Source organism: Hyla sarda, chromosome 9, assembly GCF_029499605.1.
Source record: "Hyla sarda isolate aHylSar1 chromosome 9, aHylSar1.hap1, whole genome shotgun sequence".
NCBI lineage: Eukaryota > Metazoa > Chordata > Amphibia > Anura > Hylidae > Hyla > Hyla sarda.
This window is the reverse complement of record NC_079197.1, coordinates 121283321-121304775: the sequence shown is the minus strand read 5'-3', so window position 1 is coordinate 121304775 and position 21455 is coordinate 121283321. Positions and strand designations below refer to the sequence as shown.

At 42.8% G+C, this 21455-nt stretch overlaps 1 protein-coding gene across 5 annotated transcripts in view; it reads right to left on the bottom strand.

Annotated features, from left to right (window-relative positions):
- Positions 1-21455, bottom strand: part of ATP11C (ATPase phospholipid transporting 11C) — a 190750-nt gene that overhangs the window by 99483 nt on the left and 69812 nt on the right. For all 5 annotated transcript variants that reach the window (XM_056540795.1, XM_056540791.1, XM_056540793.1 and 2 more), the window contains exon 3: positions 3393-3482. In XM_056540795.1, coding sequence (XP_056396770.1) covers positions 3393-3482 — 90 coding nt within the window. The remainder of the gene's footprint in view (positions 1-3392; positions 3483-21455) is intronic.

Sequence of the window (21455 nt, the reverse complement as noted above, 5' to 3'; positions counted from 1 at the left end):
AATTCAAAAAGAAAAGAACTTCCTGTGGATCATAATCCTTCCAGTACTTATTAGTTGCAGTTAAGATTTTTTTAACAGAAGTAATTTACAATTTTTTTAAAACCTTCTGGCACCAGTTGATTTAAAAAAAAAGTTTTCCAGTAGAGTACCCCTTTAAGAAAGCCAAAGAGTTCCCTGCTGGTAGATATTTGGGGAAAATAAGGATCAGCCATGTTAAAGAAGTACTGTGGTGCATGGCAACTTATCGCCTATACAAAAGATAGGGCATAAGTGTTTATTCGTGGGGGTCTGACCGATGGGAACCCCCGTGATCTTCTTCATGGTACCCTAGCTGAGTGATTTGGCTAGTTAAGACGTTTACATTAGACATCCACTATCTGAATACAAAACGTCGCTGTCTGCAGTACAGCAACATATGATCCGGTGATCCGTGACTAAACAACAACTCACATAGCCCCCCTCTGCCTACATGTTTCACTCTGTAAAGATTCTTGAGATGTCTAGCCATTAGTCCAAGACCTCTGAAGAAGCTCTATGGAGTGAAACATGTTAGGAGGCTGTGTGTGTCACTGTGATTTAATAAAAGTTTATTTTAAAATGATTTAGGGATTTAAAGAAAGGGTTTTTCTATGCCCCTTTGGGTTCCTATGTTCTGGTCCCTGACTGGGATACCTTTTTGTGATATTCGCTATTCATATGTTTATTCCATTACAATTTTTTTCCTCTTTTCCTTGATGAATCTAGTCAGACAGGAATGGCTGACCTTTACTATACCTGGGAAACTAATGATGATATATACACTATGCAAACCTTTATACAGGTAAGAGTCCCAAACGACAGATAAAAAGAGGCATTCAACAGGTCAAAGGATTTTACCGTTGCCAATAAACTAAAAAGGACTCTTGTAAAATTCCCCGTATTTAATACAGACTATGTGAGAATTTAGTCCCAGATCAGAATTGTGTCGCTAGTTTAACTAACAATCTCGTATCCTTGAGCTGTGGCCCTCAAAGGGTGAATAAGTGCGTGCTGTTAATTTTCCAAGCTCATGTATCACAATAGCATAAAAGAAAACCAGCAATTAAAAAAAAAATGTTATGTTTAATGTACGCCATAAAATAAAGCGTGAAGTCAGCACCTGCCAAAGGGAGTTGTCAGTGTTATGGTGGAAGATTTATTACTCCAATTCAAGGCTCATCTACGACTGGCACAAAGACCAGCAGCAATAAATCAGGGCTTTTCCCCATCATTGATTTGTATATTTTATCGATAAAAGTTTACTAGAGTAGGATCAGCAGGGTGAGAAACCTGGTGAGTGCCCCCAGTGATCTACAGAACAGCAGATGAAGTGCCTGGTTTCAGATGCCTGTATGAAGAAAATGAATCACATTCCAAAAAGAGCAAATCCAATGATTGATAGTTTTAATAGATGAAATTTAGTGGAACATGACATTTTTATACAGTCATTCAGCTGCTACATTTCCTGAGAAATACAAACTTATTAAGGATCACAGTGTCCTGGAAATTGTATATATCAGGACTTTCAGAGCCCCTGATTTCTGTGTAAGATATAGAACTTCCCATATACATTACTAAGAGCTCAGCACTCAAAGCTAGTAACACAGATCCACCACTTTACTATACCTGCCCTAAGAGCTCTAGAAATAATATACTACAGCAGAAGCAGAGAATCTGGCAAAATATACTGTATATACTTGAATATAAGCCGAGGCCCCTAATTTTTACCCCAAAAACCCAGGAAAAGTTATAAGCCTAGGGTGGGAAAGATATCATCCCACCATGTCATCAACCAGACCCCCGTCATCATCCCCCCCTTCATCATCACTGCCTGTCAATCCCTTCTTCAGTGGTCTTCAACCTGCGAACCTCCAGATGTTGCAAAACTACAACTCCCAGCATGCCCGGACATGCTGGGTGTTGTACTTTGGAAACCTCTGGAAGTCCGCAGGTTGAAGACCACTGCGGCCTTCGTCATCATACAGACCCCTCCCCCCCCCTTTTGTTTTGTACTCACCTCCCCTCAGCGGGAAGTTAGGGTGAGCTGGTCCAGGCCATCTATGCTGCAGGAACTGTCCGGTGGGGATGGTTAGTCGTTGCAGGCTGTCCATTTTCACTGGGGGGGGCCTCTTCTCCTCGCTTCGAGCCCGGAGTAGTGACGTTGCCTTAACAACGACGCACAGGGACGTTGCGCATGAACGTCCCTGTGGGTCGTCGTCAAGGCAACGTCACTACTCCGGGGCCGGGTCGGAAGCGTGGAGAAGAGGCCCCCCCGGTGAAAAAGGACAGCCCGCAACGACTAACCATCCCCACTGGACAGTTCCTGCAGGATAGATGGCCCGGACCAGCTCACCCTAACTTCCCGCCGAGGGGAGGTGAGTACAAAACAAACGGGGAGGGGGGCTGGATGATGACGATGGCCGCAGTGGTCTCCAACCTGCGGACCTCCAGAGGTTTCAAAACTACAACACCCAGCATGCCCGGACAGCCATCGGCTGTCCGGGCATGCTGGGTGTTGTAGTTTTGCAACATCTGGAGCTCCGCAGGTTGAAGACCACTGATTAAGGGATTGACAGGCGGAGAGTTCACTCGAGTATAAGCCGAGGGGGGCGTTTTCAGCAAGAAAAATCGTGCTGAAAAACACGGCTTATACTCGAGTATATACGGTAATTCCCAAGACTAGTGATCCTTCTTTTAATGGATTTTGTACTTAAAATAAGCCCATAGAAGGAAATCAAAATGGGGAATGGTATTGAAAAAATAAAAAAATCTTCTCCAAGTGAACCAGTCTATGCAGGCCATACACATTGTAAGTTCAACGATTAAAATGTATACAGATAGCAATTTTGAGGTCCTGAGACAAACTGGTTTCGAGAAAGGAATGCTCTTATTCATAGACTATGATTAAGAGCATTCCTTGCTAGAAACATGTCAGTCGCTGGACCTGAGAATTTCTGTACACATTTACTGTCATGAAATAAATATGTGGATTCTACGGAACTATCCAAGGGTTATTCTTTTTTTTTTTCTTTTTACACATCGTAAAATAGTTTTGGATAGCCCATTTGTATTTTCAAGGTTGATCACTGGGGCATTTTGCTTCATCCTACAACTGTAATAACCAATGCTGTCTGCCACGCATTTTTTGTACAATTTATGCTTTCTAAATAAAGTGTAGTCTGGCTTTGTTTAGGCACTCCTGCAGATAGAATAGCATTTGGTGTGAATGAAACAGCCAGGAAAGCTCTCCGACATCTTTAGCACTGTACCCTTGAGCAGCACAGTAGGTCCTGAGAGAAAGACTTCGGAATCTGGATAAAAAATAAAATTTAAAAATTTAAAAAAAGAGACTACAAATGCAATACGGTACTTACCTGAACCAAAAATATGATGAGGAAATAAAAATTTGCTATTCTTCTAAACTGCTCAAACAGGTTTTTTGGGATAAAGTTCCATATGGTGTACTGCAAAGTAAGAGAGGAATAAGAAATGTCAGACTTTTCTTGAAGGGTTACAACATTTACAGTAAAATATAAACCTAAGAGCTAAAAATAAAATATAAAATATAAATATAAAATGTTGGGGATTTTTTCTATAAGAAACTGTCAGGAAACAAAAAGTCTTGCTCAGCTTCTGGTTGTTTATAGGCAATGAGCTGGTGCTGTAGATACATGAGCAGATGGATGTAGAGCAGTGGTCTCAAAACTGAGAACCTCCAGCTGTTGCAAAACTACAACACCCAGCATGCCCAGTTCAATATAGTCACATGGCTGCATGAGCAGTGCTATATGAAGAATAGTGAACAAAGCAGAAAGGAAGCAGGGACTATAATGAGAAGAAACTTTTATACAGATACAAGGTGCAGAGTGCATCACATGCATCACAATGTGGCAAAGCAAACATTATAAGGGTAAGTTCACACTGAAGGTTTGGAGAGGAATTTCCGCGAGTAATTCTGCGGAATTACCTAACATTTTTTTTTTTTTTTTTAATAATGTCTCCTATGCTGCGCTGAATTCCGCACTGATTTATGTGTGGAATTCCGCGCGGAATAAAACCGGTCAATTCTGAGCGGATGTTTTCAGCGAGAATTCCTTGCACATATTAATCAGTGTGAACATACTCTAAAGGCCCCTTTCACACTACCATTATTACACAGTAGAGTGGCAGCCGTCAGGGCCGCTGGGGAAAATAGCGGGAAAAAGAATACAGCTTGTGCCATCTTTTTCTCCTGCAAATCCCGCTGAAAAACTGACTATAATGGGTCCATTGGGACCCGTGTTGCCCATTGCGCCCGTCAAATTCAAAAAGAAAAAAAAAAAGAGCTCTTGACAGGGCGAAGCGGCAGTGTGAAAGCCTAAGGGTGCGTTCACACGCCGAAAAATGTACATATGGAAAAAAAGAATTGCGCGTGGAAATGGGGGAGAAAGAACTGAAGGGGTTTTCAGCCATTTCCGCACAAATTCCGCACGAAAACGATGTTGGGCGGAATTTATTTTTACCATTGACTTCTACTGATTTCTGCTCGCGGATTCCGCTTGAAGAATGAACATGTTCTTTCTTCAAGCGGAAAGGAATTCAGCGTCGGAATTCTGCTAGCAGAATTTCTGTAGTGTGAACAGGACAGCAGAAAAAACATTAAAGTCAATGGACAGAGGAGATGTGCATTAATATGGAGAGGAGAATTCAAGAGGAAATACTCGAGTAAATTCCTCTTTAATTACTCCGTGTGAAAGAAGCCTAACACAGATCCTATATAGAGCTGGACTAATGGAAGGATCATTCTTTTTACATGTATGATACAATGCCCTGAATATGCTACAACCCTGTATGGGATCATTTCCAAATGATGAGAATTGTTGCCAACCTCAGGTACTGTATTGTTCTCAAAATAATACTTATTCGCTGCAGTGGTGAAATAAAAAAGCTTTTATGTTCTATGCCGCTTCATCACCGACTATTATACATAGCTGATGGCCTTTTAGATTGACTTCAGTCTTCAGAAGACGACTACCCGGTCTAATAAATCACGTCATACGCACTCACTTATTCCAGATAGACATACTCTGCATGCAGGTCTCTTCCTATAATGGAGCTGTGCTGCTGCATTTAGAATTCCAACTCCGCAGTTCACCAATACAGAAGATCCACGTGCGCTGCCCACCAGACAATAAAACTGTGCGCTACTGAACCAGTAGGGATTAAAAATATTGATATATTAAAACGTACAACGCGTTTCGAAGCCATTGCGGCTTCGAAACGCGTTGTACCTTTTATATATCAATATTTTTTTTATAATCCCTACTGGTTCAGTTCTTCCGCATGAAGAAACTGAACCAGTAGGGATTAAAAATATTGATATATAAAAACGTACAACGCGTTTCGAAGCCGTTCCGGCTTCGAAGCGCGTTGTACGTTTTTATATATCGATATTTTTTAAAATAAATCCCTACTGGTTCAGTAGCGCACAATTGTATTGTCTAATGAGCAGCGCACGTGGATCCTCTGTATTGGTGAAGGGAGGAGTTGGATTTCTATGGATCATGTCCCTGGAGCGTCCTGGAGGAGGCAGCTGCAGTCTAATTCTTATGCCTTTGTACGTGGTGTGCCGGGATTAGCACAACCCCTTCAGGTGAGTCGGCTCTTGGCACTTGTTACCTGCTTCCAGCAATACGAAGGATTCACACAGGACAAGTGCATGGACACAGATCAGATCAAAAGGTTCAAGTTAGGAATCAGGTAATGCTGGGCTGAAAAACTCCGGGCACACATGGTAACAGTTTCGTCAATTCGGACAGGGCACAGATAATGGCCAAAAATGTTTGCCATTGTGCCAAATGGTGACATTTACAGTCATTTGGCCATCAGCAACTAGCCCTGCCCATTCTTTTCCATTACTGTAAATGTAGTCTACCTGTGAACAGCAGAGATGACGCACGCTGAACACGTCACATAGACCGGCCTCTGATACACAATGTGCCGGCCCGTCACAGATATAAATAAAGTGATGAGTCGAGGAGCAGCATACATTCGCTGGCCACTTTATTAGGTACAGCTGCTCAATTGCTTGTTAACAAAAATAGCTAATCAGTCAATCAAATGGCAGCAACTCAATGCATTTAGGCATGTAGACATGGTCAAGACAACTAGCTGAAGTTCAAACAGAGCATCAGAATTTCGTTAGTGAAGTGCATATCCTCCTACCGGAATGGACTACTCCGGTGGAAAACTTTTATTTTTTTTTAAATAACTTGTGCCAGAAAGTTAAACAGATTTGTAAATTACTTCTATTAAAAAATCTTAATCCTTCCAGTATTTATTAGCTGCTGAATACTACCGAGGAAATTCTTTTCTTTTTGAAACACAGAGCTCTATGTAGTGTATTTCGCTGCAGTTGTTATTTAATCAAATCATCCACCGCATACCTTTAAAGGGGTACTCCGGTGGAAAACTTTTTATTTATTTTTTTTTTTTATCAACTGGTGCCAGAAAGTCAAACAGATTTGTAAATTACTTCTATTAAAAAAATCTTAACCCTTTCAGTAGGAAATTCTTTTATTTTTGGAACACCGTTCTCTCATGCTGACATCATGACCACAGTGCTCTCTGCTGACATCTCTGTCCAGAGCAGGATGTGTTTGCTATGGGGATTTTCTCCTACTCTGGACAGTTCTTAAAATGGACAGAGATGTCAGCGGAGAGCACTGTGGTCATGATGTCAGCATGAGAGAACGGTGTTCCAAAAATAAAAGAATTTCCTACTGAAAGGGTTAAGATTTTTTTAATAGAAGTAATTTACAAATCTGTTTGACTTTCTGGCACCAGTTGATAAAAAAAATAAATAAATAAAAAGTTTTCCACCGGAGTACCCCTTTAAAGGTATGCGGTGGATGATTTGATTAAATAACAACTGCAGCGAAATACACTTATCCCCTATCCACAAGAGTGTCTGATCGCGGGGGTCCGGCCGCTGGGGCCTCCCGGGATCTCCCTAATGGGATCCCGACATTTCCGCGCTGTGCCAAGCTAATGCGCATAGCGTCAAGCTCAGTGAGCTCGACGGACATGCCCCGCTCCATACAGCTCTAGGGGAGGCACAAACACTACATCCCCACCTCTCCCATAGAGATAAATAGGAGCAGGCATGCTGCGGCCGGCACGTCTCCTACACGGGAGAGCCGCGGCCCCGTGCAGGAGATTGAGGGGGGTCCTAGCGTTCGGACCCCCCTTTCCACGATCAGACACTTATCCCCTATCATTTTGATAGGGGATAAGGTTAATTTACTGCAGATTTCCTTTAAGTATATAATAGCAAGTTTCCATATACCGATTTACGATATGTGAAAGTTTGTATAGGCTGACAAATCAATGTCACTGTTTTCACAGGTCTAAATTTTAAATTAAATGGGTTTTAATTTATATATTCCATCCATTGGGAGATTTCATAGATGTCTTTACTCTAAATGATTAGGAGATCAGGAGTTAAGATTAGGAGAGGAATCTCTCATACTGAGAGTTGTTTTTTTTTTTTTAAATAAATTTTTCCAAATCCTTTACGTTGAGTTCTGAAGCTTGTGTCTCAATCGGACTTGATTGTGCAAACACCTCGACCATTCCTTTTTGTCTATTTTTAAACATTACTGGGTATGGAGTGTCTGCTGGAGAGGGGATGTGGGTAATCCCAGACACAAATTTTAGACTTCCACATTTAACATTGTTTTGAATTCCTTAGCTGTTTTTGTGGTGACCAGGCAAGTAAAAATGTACAGTACACCAGAACCATCCGCATTAACCAGCTGGTAGGGCGGATGACCCCGATTAAAATGATGCGTACCACGAGCGGATCTGTCACAACGTTATACTTTTTATGATTATGCTAATTTGCAGCTTGGAGCGTGGACGGGGTGACAATGTCTTCGTCGGGCATGCTGACATCACCACTAATGATTCGGCGCTCTGCTCAGCTCACAAATATGTATATTCTCCCCCTCCCTCCCTATCTTGGTGTACCCAGGAAGCGGCACACGTGAAGTAGGACATAAAGAAGAGCGAGGAGGCAGAGGGAGAATACACGTATTTATAAGCTGAACCGAGCGCCAAACCAGCAGCAGTGACGTCACCACGCCCGAGGAAGACATCGTAAACTCGCCTGCGCCCTAAGCATAATCACAAAAAGAAGAGTAACGGCACAAAGGAGCGACGGATCTGCTCCTGGTAGGCATCATTTTAATCACGGTCACTGTTGACTGTTTTCCCTTAAAGTGTACCTGTCCGCAACAGAAACCTTTATATAACTTCAATAATACCATTATATGTATATTTGTAATATACCTTGGTTAAAAAATATGTATATTTTGTCCCTACAGCTATTGTCTGTGTGTCTCTATGAGGAGTCCAAATACAGGAAGTGAGGGTGGACAAGCTGGTCTCTGTACACTGAGATAAAAAAAGCACAAACGGATGCGCTCCGTAGTGTAACACCAAAGGTGAGTTGGTAATGCTAAGTGTGAATTGCGCTTACCACATGAAGTTGTACTCCAACCAAGTACAACAATGGAACAGGGCATATCATCAAAGGGTCTCTGCAGCTTCGTCCCGCTGAAATAGAATCACGATAAAAACAAGCAATTTCCAGGTAGCAGAGCGGGATCAATGGAAGCGCTGAGACCAGATAAGAAGTTAAAAGGATTTATTTCCCATAATGCAACGCGTTTCACGGTCACCCGCTTCCTCAGGCATCCTGAGGAAGCGGGTGACCGTGAAACGCGTTGCATTACTGGAAATAAATCCTTTTAACTTCTTATCTGGTCTCAGCGCTTCCATTGATCCCGCTCTGCTACCTGGAGATTGCTTGGTTTTATCTTGATTCTGTACACTGAGGACAGGCAGGGCTCTGTACACTGAGGACAGGCAGGGCTCTGTACACTGAGGACAGGCAGGGCTCTGTACACTGAGGACAGGCAGGGCTCTGTACACTGAGGACAGGCAGGGCTCTGTACACTGAGGACAGGCAGGGCTCTGTACACTGAGGACAGGCAGGGCTCTGTACACTGAGGACAGGCAGGGCTCTGTACACTGAGGACAGGCAGGGCTCTGTACACTGAGGACAGGCAGGGCTCTGTACACTGAGGACAGGCAGGGCTCTGTACACTGAGGACAGGCAGGGCTCTGTACACTGAGGACAGGCAGGGCTCTGTACACTGAGGACAGGCAGGGCTCTGTACACTGAGGACAGGCAGGGCTCTGTACACTGAGGACAGGCAGGGCTCTGTACACTGAGGACAGGCAGGGCTCTGTACACTGAGGACAAGCAGGGCTCTGTACACTGAGGACAAGCAGGGCTCTGTACACTGAGGACAAGCAGGGCTCTGTACACTGAGGACAAGCAGGGCTCTGTGCAGTGAGGCTCTATGACATGCTACCGGCTCACACGTGAGGATGATTTACAAGCCAAGAGCCTGCACAGAGCCCTGCTTGTCCTTTCCTCACTTCCTGTATTTGGACTCCTCACAGGCAATAGCTGCAGGGACAGCATATTTTTTCACCCATAAATATACACATTTTTTTAACCAATGTATATTACAAATATATACATATAATTGTATTATCTACATTATGTAAAAAGTGTTTGTTGACTACAGGTACACTTAAAAACTGCACCCAGCAGGTGTTCAACCAAGCTTCATGTAAAAGTCCCAATGTCATTGGCTCCAGATGCTGCAAAACTACAACTCCCTAGGAGGTTATGGGCTTATAATAACACTATCTGTGGTCATATCCAATATATCAGTGGTCTTCAACCTGCAGACCTCCAGATGTTGCAAAACTACAACTCCCAGCATGCCCGGACAGCCAACGGCTGTCCGGGCATGCTGGGAGTTGTAGTTTTGCAACATCTGGAGGTCCGCAGGTTTAAGATTACTGCAATATACCATCACCAAAAAAAACAACCGCATGATACAGGAATATATCAATTTATAACAAACTTTATTGATTAAAATAGAAAAAGAAAAGAAAAAACATATTGATACAAGAACACTCACAAAAAAAAATAAAAAAATAAGTGTATACTCAGGCACGGCTAGTAGCACAAACAGGAAAAATGGAGGATGTCCTGGGTAACATATAGGTGGTTCAATACAAAATGACAGGTATGCAGATTTAGGGGTATAAAGCATGGGAGAAAACAGCAAACATTGACTGCAAAGAAAAGGAAGCTGCCTGCCTACATACTGGTATCAACAGTGGAAAAGATGGATTGTGCACCTAATGAAGAGACCTCTCACCTCCAGCCCCGAACGCACGTTTTCGCCCTGTGCTTTGTTAGTATCAATATGTTTTTTTCTTTTCTTTTTCTGTTTTAATCAATAAAGTTTGTTATAAATTTATATATTCCTGTATCATGTGGTTTGTTTTTTTGGTGCTAAACTACTGCATGTGTAGGAACGCGTGTGGATGTGCCGAGTTCCAACGTTTTCTTATTAGTTAAAGGGATACTCCGGTGAAAACTTTTTTTAAAATTTTTTTCAACTGGTGCCAGAAAGTTAAAGGAGTACTCCGGCGCACACTTTTTTCCTTTTATCCTGTCTGGGCTGCAAAATAAAAGAAAACACACTTTCTCTTACCTGCCAACGAGCCCCCGGAGCTCCGGTACAGGTGTTCGGTCCCCGGGCTGTATTCTTCTTACTTCCTGTTAGCCCGACCCGTCACACGGAGCTTCAGCCTATCACTGGCCGCAGCGATGTCCCGCCTCGGCCGGCGATAGGCTGAAGCTCCGTGTGACGTGTCGGGCTAACAGGAAGTAAGAAGAATACAGCCCGGGGACCGAACACCTGTACCGGAGCTCCGGGGGCTCGTTGGCAGGTAAGAAAAAGTGTGTTTTCTTTTATTTTGCAGCCCGGACGGGATAAAAGGAAAAAAGTGCGTGCCGGAGTACTCCTTTAAACAGATTTGTAAATCACTTCTATTAAAAAATCTTAATCCTTCCAGTACTTATTAGCTGCTGAATACTACAGCGGAAATTATTTTCTTTTTGGAACACAGGGCTCTCTGCTGACATCTCTGTCCATTTTAGGAACTGTCCAGAACAGCATATGTTTGCTATGGGGATTTCCTTTTACTCTGGACAGTTCCTAAAATGGACAGAGATGTCAGCAGAGAGCACTGTGCTCATGATGTCAGCAGAGAGCTCTGTGTTTCAAACGGAAAATAATTTCCACTGTAGTATTCAGCAGCTAATAAGTACATGAAAGATTAAGATTTTTTAATAGAAGTAATTTACAAATCTGTTTAACTTTCTGGCACCAGTTGATTTAAAAAAAAAAAAAAAAAGTTTTTCACCGGAGTACCCCTTTAACCACAATTATTTGATGTAGAAGCAAAACTATGGGGGAGATTTATCAAAACCTGTACAGAGGAAAAGGTGTCCAGTTGCCCATAGCAACCAATCATATCGCTTCTTTAATTTTGCAGAGGCCTTGTTAAAAATGTAAGAAGCGCGCTGATTGGTTGCTATAGGCAACTGGGCAACTTTTCCTCTGGACAGGTTTTGATAAATCTCCCCTTATGTCTCAAAAGAAGAATTTGGGGAATAAGGTTATTGAAAAGATATAAAAAAAAAAAAATACATACATAAAAAGAGTAAAAGATAGGACTTATCAGAAGGACTTATCAGAAGGTTTAACCATACGTTGATTATGATTACCATCATTATAGAATTGTATGACCGCTTTGACAGTTGACGCCAAGATACATCAGTGACAATGGTTTCCTATCATAGCCCCAGTAAGTTTTGTACTCTCTGTCGCCAACCTGGTTGAGGACACAATACGGTAAATGTTGCAGAGACAAGTGTCTGCCGCTCGCCTATTGTGTGGCTGTAATTATCCCATCCTGTAATAGGAGTCTGTACAGATGATGAATCATGTTTAGTAGACACATGGTGAATTATGTATAAAGCCTATTCTAAGGCTTCCTACACCAGAGACTATTATACGGGCTGGAACATCGACCCTTAATAAATGGATTAACTGCAGCATAACTCAACAATTCATGTCTTCAACTCTATACAGTTGTGTTGGAGAACAAAGATGAAAAGGAACATATATCTTACATGGTGATATAATTCACCACCATATTAATAACCAAGGATGTTCAGAAATAAAACATTTCCTGTACTTTGAAATTGACTCCTCTACATCCCCGAAAAATAAAAAGAATGTTTCTGCACAGAGACAGAAGAGGGGATCTTGCTCCCCTATATCTTTATAGTACATCCTCAGAAGCAGCAGAAGCATAGAGGATATAACAAAGCAGTACTGAGCAGTGTCAGCCTTAAAGGGGTTATCCCCCATAACGTGATTTTAGTGCATACCTGGCAGACAGTAATGGACATGCTTAGGAAGGATCTGCACTTGTCTTGGGGCTAAATGGCTATGTTGTGAGATTACTATAACACTGTGGCTAGTATTTTGTGAACTGGCATTTCCTGTTTGAGTTTTCTTATTTTGCCTACAAATCCCATAATTCCATTTTCCTCCCTCCCACACATCAGCCACCACACCCACTGAAACATTAATGAGCTGCATCCATTCAAAAGACCTGTGGTCTTCAATTAGGGTTCCTACAGCTGTTGCAGATTGATCTCTCCCCCCCCCCCCCCCCCCCCCCAAAGCGATCACTCCACCCATTGAAGCAGACAGGCTCCCTGTCATCAGATGACTAGTGAGTCAGGCTGCATTGCAACCTGGGAAAAATATGAGACAACAGTAATTTTGTATGCTGATAAAAATAAATATTGGGGTGAAAATCACAGAAGAATTGTGAGAAAACCGTCACACACAGGTACAGACACTATATTATGAACTACACTAACTTTACAGCCCCTGTAGCATAGTCACATAAAAAAAAATTCCTGGAATATCCCTTTAAATCAAGACCGGGAGTGGCATCTAATACTCACTGTATACTCCTGTAGTCTGTTTTCCCGCTTGTTTCTACTTCTCCATCTACTACCCTTTAACTTCCCCCTTCCCTTCTCCATTCATGTCTATGGGCGGCATATAAACAGATCCCTTAGTGAGCAGCTAACCTATGTTTTTTTTTTTTTTTTGGGGGGGGGGATGCGGTATAGATCCCAAAAACTAACAGCTATTAGGCAAATGGCGTTCAGTGGACAGCTGAACAATGTTTTTTTCTGAATGACTTCTGTTCATAATCTTTGTATAAAGGGCCCTATATTCTGTTAATATGAGCAAAAAGCCTTTCTTTTTAGGGGACTTTGCAGTAGCATGAACTTAATTTTAATAATGGGAGTGATGTGTGGGATTATACAGTTCGGGAGTGTGTATTTAGGCTTACTTGCACCTCAGTGTAACACATCCCCGGCTGTATACTCCTACCCAACACCCGATATTCACATCCATCTGATTCACTGAATTGTCAGACACTAAACTCTCATATCTCAGAAACAGAAGGACACATCAAGAAACTGTAAACGGGTGTATGATCCTATTTAACGACAGTAAAAGACATTTAAGGACAATAACATCTAAACATTTTTGGGTTGGCCACAGATTCTCTTGAACAATTTAATGGTGATTGAATTCAGGAAGAGACATAAGAATACACAGAGGTTGGGTTTCATCATACCAGAATGTGTTCTAACACTCCCCCTCTGTGTATTCCTATGTGCGCAATTATTCATCGGATCATGACCTTAACGTGACCGTAGATTTTGTAATACATCACTTCATGCTCTTCTAGGTTAGTTTATGTAAAGCCATGAAATATGCGGCGACCTTCAGAGAGTCATATATCAAGCTCAGCTCTGTATGTGGTATATAGAAATTATTTGGTCTAAGTACAACTTCCCGGTAAAACACATACCGTACTTCAATACAAATCCAGTTACTGCGATGATAAAATCAATAAAGAATTGTGTAATGTGGACATCAAGCTGCAGCTCCAGACCTCAGCACCAGTCCGCCTGGATTTCTGAGTGACAGACACACATTAAAAAGAGGTTCTTCAGTAATAAGAAGGAATAGGAATGATTGTATTATCCAAGACATTGCCTGCAGTACTGATCTCCAGGATCGGGTTATATGACAGTAAAAGGAGCAGTCACCACACAAGCTTTATATTGCTCTATTCACAAAGGGGCCCCCTGTCCTCTCGATCATAGAGTCCCCCGGAAGTTGGACAGGACACCCAGTGCTCTCACATTTATCACCAATCATGTGGATGGATGATAAACATTGTTGCTCTTTAACACAGTACCAAGTCATTGGCCAAAAAGTCTATGAAATGATAACACAAGAGTTTGATGTTACCTAACAGGATTAAAGGGGTATTCCAGGCCAAAACTTTTTTTTATATATCAACTGGCTCCAGAAAGTTAAACAGATTTGTAAATTACTTCTATTAAAAAATCTTAATCCTTCCAATAGTTATTAGCTTCTGAAGTTGAGTTGCTGTTTTCTGTCTAACTGCTTTCTGATGACTCGCGTCCCAGCAGCTGTGCAGCTCGTATGGGGATATTTTCCCATCATGCACAGCTCCCGGGACGTGACATCATCAATGAGCAGTTAGACAGAAAACTTCAGAAGCTAATAACTATTGGAAGGATTAACATTTTTTAATAGAAGTAATTTACAAATCTGTTTAACTTTCCGGAGCCAGTTGATATATATATATAAAAAAAAAAGTTTTTGCCTGGAATACCCCTTTAACCCCTTCATGACCCAGCCCATTTTCACCTTCAGGACCTGGGCATTTTTTGAAAATCTGACCACTGTCACTTTAAACATTAATAACTCTGGAATGCTTTTACTTATCATTCTGATTCCGAGATTGTTTTTTCGTGACATATTCTACTTTATGTTATTGGTAAAATTTCACTGATATTTGCATCCTTTCTTGGTAAAAAATCTAAAAATTTCATGAAAATTTAGAAAATTTAGCATTTTTCTAACTTTGAAAGTCTCTGTTTAAAGGAAAATGGATATTCCAAATAAATTACATATTGATTCACATATACAATATGTCTACTTTGTGTTTGCATAAAAAAATTGACAAGTTTTTACTTTTGGAGAACATCAGAGGGCTTCAAAGTTCCGCAGCAATTTTCCAATTTTTCTCAAGATTTTCAAAATCGTAATTTTTCAGGGCCCAGTTCAGGTTGGAAGTGGATTTTAAGGGTCTTCATATTAGAAATAACCCATAAATGACCCCATTATAAAAACTGCACCCCCCAAAGTATTCAAAATGACATTCAGTAAGTGTTTTAACCCTTTAGGTGTTTCACAGGAATAGCAGCAAAGTGAAGGAGAAAATTCTAAATCTTCATTTTTTACACTTGCATTTTCTTGTAGACCCAATTTTTTAATTTTTACAAGGGGTAAAAGGAGAGAAATCACCCTAAAATTTGTAACCCAATTTCTCTCGAGTAAGGAAATACCTCATATGCGTATGTAAAGTGTTCGGCGGGCGCAGTAGAGGGCTCAGAAGCGAAGGAGCAACAATGGGATTTTGGAGAGTGAGTTTTTCTGAAAGGGTTTTTGGGGGGCATGTTACCTTTAGGAAGCCCCTATGGTGCCAGAATAGTGGACCCCCCCACATGTGACCCCATTTTGGAAACTATACCCCTCATGGAATTTAATAAGGGGTGCAGTGAGCATTTACACCCCACTGGTGTATGACAGATATTTGAAACAGTGGACTGTGCAAATCAAAAATTTTATTTTTCATTTTCACAGACCACTGTTCCAAAAATCTGTCATACACCAGTGGGGTGTAAATGCTCACTGCACCCCTTATTAAATTCCATGAGGGGTGTAGTTTCCAAAATGGGGTCACATATGGATATTTATTGTTTTGTGTTTGTCAGAACTGCTGTAACAATCAGCCACCCCTGTGCAAATTGCCTCAAATGTACATGGCGCACTCTCCCTTCTGGGCCTTGTTGTGCGCCCACAGAGCATTTTACACCTACATATGGGGTATTTCCGTACTCGGGAGAAATTGCATTCCAAATTTAGAGGGTCTTTTTTCCCTTTTACCTCTTGTGAAAATGAAAAGTATAGGGCAACACCAGCATGTCAGTGTAAAAAATTAATTTTTTTACACTAACATGCTGGTGTAGACCCCAACTTCACCTTTTCATAAGTGGTTAAAGAAGAAAAAGCCCCCCAAAATTTGTAAGGCAATTTCTCCCGAGTACGGCGATACCCCATATGTGTCCCAAAACTGTTGCCCTGAAATACGACAGGGCTCCAAAGTGAGAGAGCGCCATGCGCATTTGAGGCCTGAATTAGGGATTTGCATAGGGGTGGACATAGGGGTATTCTATGCCAGTGATTCGCAAACAGGGTGCCTCCAGCTGTTGCAAAACTCCCAGCATGCCTGGACAGTCAATGGCTGTCCGGCAATACTGGGAGTTATTATTTTGCAACAGCTGGAGGCTCCGTTTTGGAAACAGTAGCGTACCAGACGTTTTTCATTTTTTTGGGGGGGAGGGGGGCTGTGTAGGGGTATGTGTATATGTAGTGTTTTTTACTTTTTATTTTAGGTTAGTGTTAGTGTAGTGTAGTGTTTTTAGGGTACAGTCACATGGGCAGAGGTTCACAGCAAGTTTGCCGCTGGAAGTTTGAGCTGCAGCGCAAAATTTGCGCCATCTCAAACTTGCAGCACTCACTGTAAACCTCCGCCCATGTGAGTGTACCCTGTACATTCACATTGGGGGGAGGGGGCAAACTTCTAGCTGTTGCAAACTCCGAGCATGCCCTTTGGCTGTCCGTGCATGCTGGGAGTTGTAGTTTTGCAACAGCTGGAGGAACACTGGTTTGGAAACACTAAGTTAAGTAATAAACTTTCAAGTGTTTTGCAACCAAACTTAGTGTTTCCAAACCAGTGTGCCTCCAGCTGTTGTAAAACTACAACTCCCAGCATGCATGGTCTGTCAGTGCATGCTGGGAGTTATAGTTTTGAAACAATTGCAACAGCTGGAGGCACTGAGGTAGGAAACGGACAATGTTTCCCAACTAGTGTGCCTCCAGTTGTTGCAAAACTACAACTCCCAGCATGCCCAGACTGCCCAGGCATGCTGGAAGTTGTAGTTCGGCAATATCTGAAGGATCAGATGTTGCCGAACTACAACTTCCAGCATGCTTGGGCAGTCTGGGCATGCTGGGAGTTGTAGTTTTGCAACATCTGGAGGGCCACAGTTTGGAGACCACTGTATAATGGTCTCCAATCTGTGCTCTTCCAGATGTTAGAGAACTACAACTCCCAGCATGCCTGGACAGACTGAGCATGCTGAGATTTGTAGTTTTGCAACATCTGGAAGAGCACAGATTGGAGACCATTATACAGTGGTCTCCAAACTGAGGACCTCCAGATGTTGCAAAACTACAACTCCCAGCATGCCCAGAAAGCCAAAGGCTGTCTGGGCATGCTGGGAGTTGCAGTTTTGAAACTCCCAGAGGCAGCAGTGAGATCGCTTTACGGCGATCTCACTGCTGCCAATGAAGATGCCGCACTGCTGCCGGAAACTCACCTCCGGGACGCAGCGCCGCCGGGACCGCATGGAGGACACTGCTCGCGCCGGGACCGCTCGGGACACCGCTCGGACGGGTAAGTGACGCCGGGGGACGGGTCAGGGACACTTAGCAGAGCGGTGTGTGTCCCGATCCCCGTGATCGGGACTCACACACCGCGCTGCTAAGTATTCTGATAGCGAAACGCTGCTATCAGCTAGTCAGATTTGACCAGCTGATAGCAGCGATCGCTGGGGGGGGGGGGGGGGGACGAAACCCCCCGTGGTCGCACGGTAAGATGGCTGGCTATCAGTGATAGCCACAATCTTTCCGGGCGCTGCGGGATGCCGCGAGTAGCGGCAAAAATGTTCATGACGTACCTGTATGTCATGGGTCGGGAACACCTTGCCACCCATGACGTACAGGTATGTCATAGGTCGGGAAGGGGTTAAGGGTGTGTTAGCATATAAAAGATTTTTTTATGAAGTCAAAGAATTTTTTGAAGCCGAAGCCAAGATTGGGTTTAAAAACAGAAACGAACATCTCCGTCTGTCCTTAAAATGGACCCATCCCCTAAACCTTGAAGGGTACTCCAGTGGAAAATAATTTTTTTTAATCAACTGGTGCCAGAAAGTTAAACAGATTTGTAAATTACTTCTATTAAAAATGCTTAATCCTTCTAGTACTTATCAGCTGCTGTATGCTCCAGAGGAATTTGAGTTGTTCTTTTCTGTCTGATCCCAGTGCTCTCTGCTGACACCTCTGTCCATGTCAGGAACTGTCCAGATCAGGATAGGTTTTCTATGGGTATTTTTTCCTGATATGGACAGAGGTGTCAGCAGAAAGCACTGGGATCAGACAGAAAAGAACAACTCAACTTCCTCTGTAGTATACAGCCACTGGTAAGAACTGGAAGGATTAAGATTTTTTTAATAGAAGTAATTCACAAATCTGAAAAAAACCCTGAAAAATTTGCCCGGACCTTCAGGGTAGTGTATATAATAATGTGTATGTATATATATATATATATATATATATATATATATATTGTATATTAATATGTAAAATAGATTTCTGGGTCGTGCTTCAATGATAATTCAATTGTTTTTTTTTAAATATGATAATATGCAATACGTTACTCCTCACAGGGCCCTTGTGAGAAGAACACACAAAATATAAAATGCAAACTGCAAGCAATCTTACAATATAGATATTAAAAGATCAATCACTGATATATTATATATATATATATATATATATATATATATATATATATATATATATATATATATATATATATATATATATATATACCGTATATACTCGAGTATAAGCCGACCCGAGTATAAGCCGAGACCCCTAATTTCAACCCAAAATCCCAGGAAAAGTTATTGACTCGAGTACAAGCCTAGGGTGGGAAATACCTCATCCCCCCCTGTCATCATCCAGACCCGTCATTAACATCCTCATCATCATCCCCTTGTCATCATCCCACACATCCCCCCTTCATCATCCTCTTATCATCCCACACATCCCCCCTTCATCATCCCCTTATCATCCCACACATCCCCCCTTCATCATCCCCTTGTCATCATCCCACACATCCCCCCTTCATCATCCCCTTATCATCCCACACATCCCCCCTTCATCATCCCCTTATCATCCCGCACATCCCCCCTTCATCATCCCCTTATCATCCCACACCCCCCCCTTCATCATCCCCACCCCCCTTCATCATCCCCACACCCCCCCTTCATCATCCTCTTCTCATCATTCGCCCTCAGTGGTCTTCAACCTGCGGACCTCCAGAGGTTTCAAAACTACAACTCCCAGCAAGCCCGGGCAGCCATCGGCTGTCCGGGCTTGCTGGGAGTTGTAGTTTTGAAACCTCCGGAGGTCCGCAGGTTGAAGACCACTGCGGCCTTCAACATCATCCAGCCCCCTCTCACCCCCCTTTAGTTCTGAGTACTCACCTCCGCTCGGCGCTGGTCCGGTCCTGCAGGGCTGTCCGGTGAGGAGGTGGTCCGGTGGGGAGGTGGTCCGGGCTGCTATCTTCACCGGGGGCGCCTCTTCTCCGCGCTTCCGGCCCGGAATAGAGGCGTTGCCTTGACAATGACGCAGAAGCACCTATGCGTCGTTGTCACGGCAACGTGACTATTCTGAGGCCGGGCCCGAAGCGCTTAGAAGAGGCCTCCCCGGTGAAGATAGCAGCCCGGAACCACTATCCCACCGGACCACCTCCTCACCGGACAGTCCTGCAGGACCGGACCAGCGCCGAGCGGAGGTGAGTACTCAGAACTAAAGGGGGTGAGAGGGGGCTGGATGATGTTGAAGGCCGCAGTGGTCTTCAACCTGCGGACCTCCGGAGGTTTCAAAACTACAACTCCCAGCAAGCCCGGACAGCCGATGGCTGCCCGGGCTTGCTGGGAGTTGTAGTTTTGAAACCTCTGGAGGTCCGCAGGTTGAAGACCACTGCGGGTGGGGGAGTTCACTCGAGTATAAGCCGAGGGGGGTGTTTTCAGCACGAAAAATCGTGCTGAAAAACTCGGCCTATACTCGAGTATATACGGTATATATATATATATATATATATATATATATATATATATATATATATATATATATATATATATATACGGTATATAATATATCTTCAGTCTATGGTTCTGTAGTAAAATTGTCTGTCCAGCGTAACCACTATTCTCACCTCTGCTCTCCAGCCCCCCCCCCCCTCCTCATCCTTATCTGTATCTATCGTCCTATTGCTATACAATTTATGGCCCAACTTAATGTCCACTCTCCACTAATGTTGTTTTAACCCCTGCATATTTTGTGAGATAGAACCTGTGTTTTCTCCTTGTGAGCTCAGAAATGCTTATGACTTGATAAAGGGAGGAATCCCGAAAGCTTGTCTCTACAAAATCTTGTTAGTCCAATAAAAAAGGTATTACAAGATACTGCAACTACTGATGATTTTGCTTTTTATATATATATATATATATATATATATATATATATATATATGACTTCATAAATGCATACAATGCCTATATTCTATGCAGCTGAAATCCACAATGGGATACTGTTAGAAAGAATATTATATGTCCTTTTGGACAAAACAGTTTGTAGCAATTTGTATACTATGTTACCGGTCCTGTGTTTGATGGTTGTGACAGCTCAAACAGCTTGCGCTGGAGGCAGGTAAGGTAGTTCCCGTGCCTAGATGGATGGCACAAAAGAGCTCCGGGTGGCGGTCCTAGATGGTACTGTTAATTGGGCCTAGCAAAGTCCTGAACGCGGTGGTGGTCGTCGCAGGCTGAAGAGCGCTGGCAGGCGCTGATGGTATCAGTTGACCAGGAGACCGTTGGCACTGGCAGGTGCTTTAAGATGTTCTTTTCCTCACCGCTGGACTTAGATGCTGGCAGAATGAAACCAGAGACCGCAAACTGGATGCATGGAGCTAGCCTCGTGCTGCCGGCGTGTGACATCAGCAGAGCTGGGATTGTGTGAACAGGACCGGACACATGAAGGACTGGATCGGCTTCTGCACGAAAAGTCCACAAGGTATGAACAGCTGCTTCCGCAGGTAGTAGGCACAGTTCATATGTAGCGTTAGTACCAGTGATGATGCAAGACTAGACGCGTTTCAGGGTTCTCTAATGTGACCCTTTCCTCAATAGTCATAGTGGTTATCATATGTGATTGCCTATTTATAGGAGCACGAATCCCACATATTAACAAGCTTCAAAGTAATCATAAAAACAATGCATGGATTAAATGGATAGGTTATCTAGAGAGCAATAAATAACAAGGAAGGTATACATGTATGTGTGAATACCGTCCAAACGGTGTGAGGTGAAAAGGTACATTTTCACTGAAAATTGATAATAATGGATAATA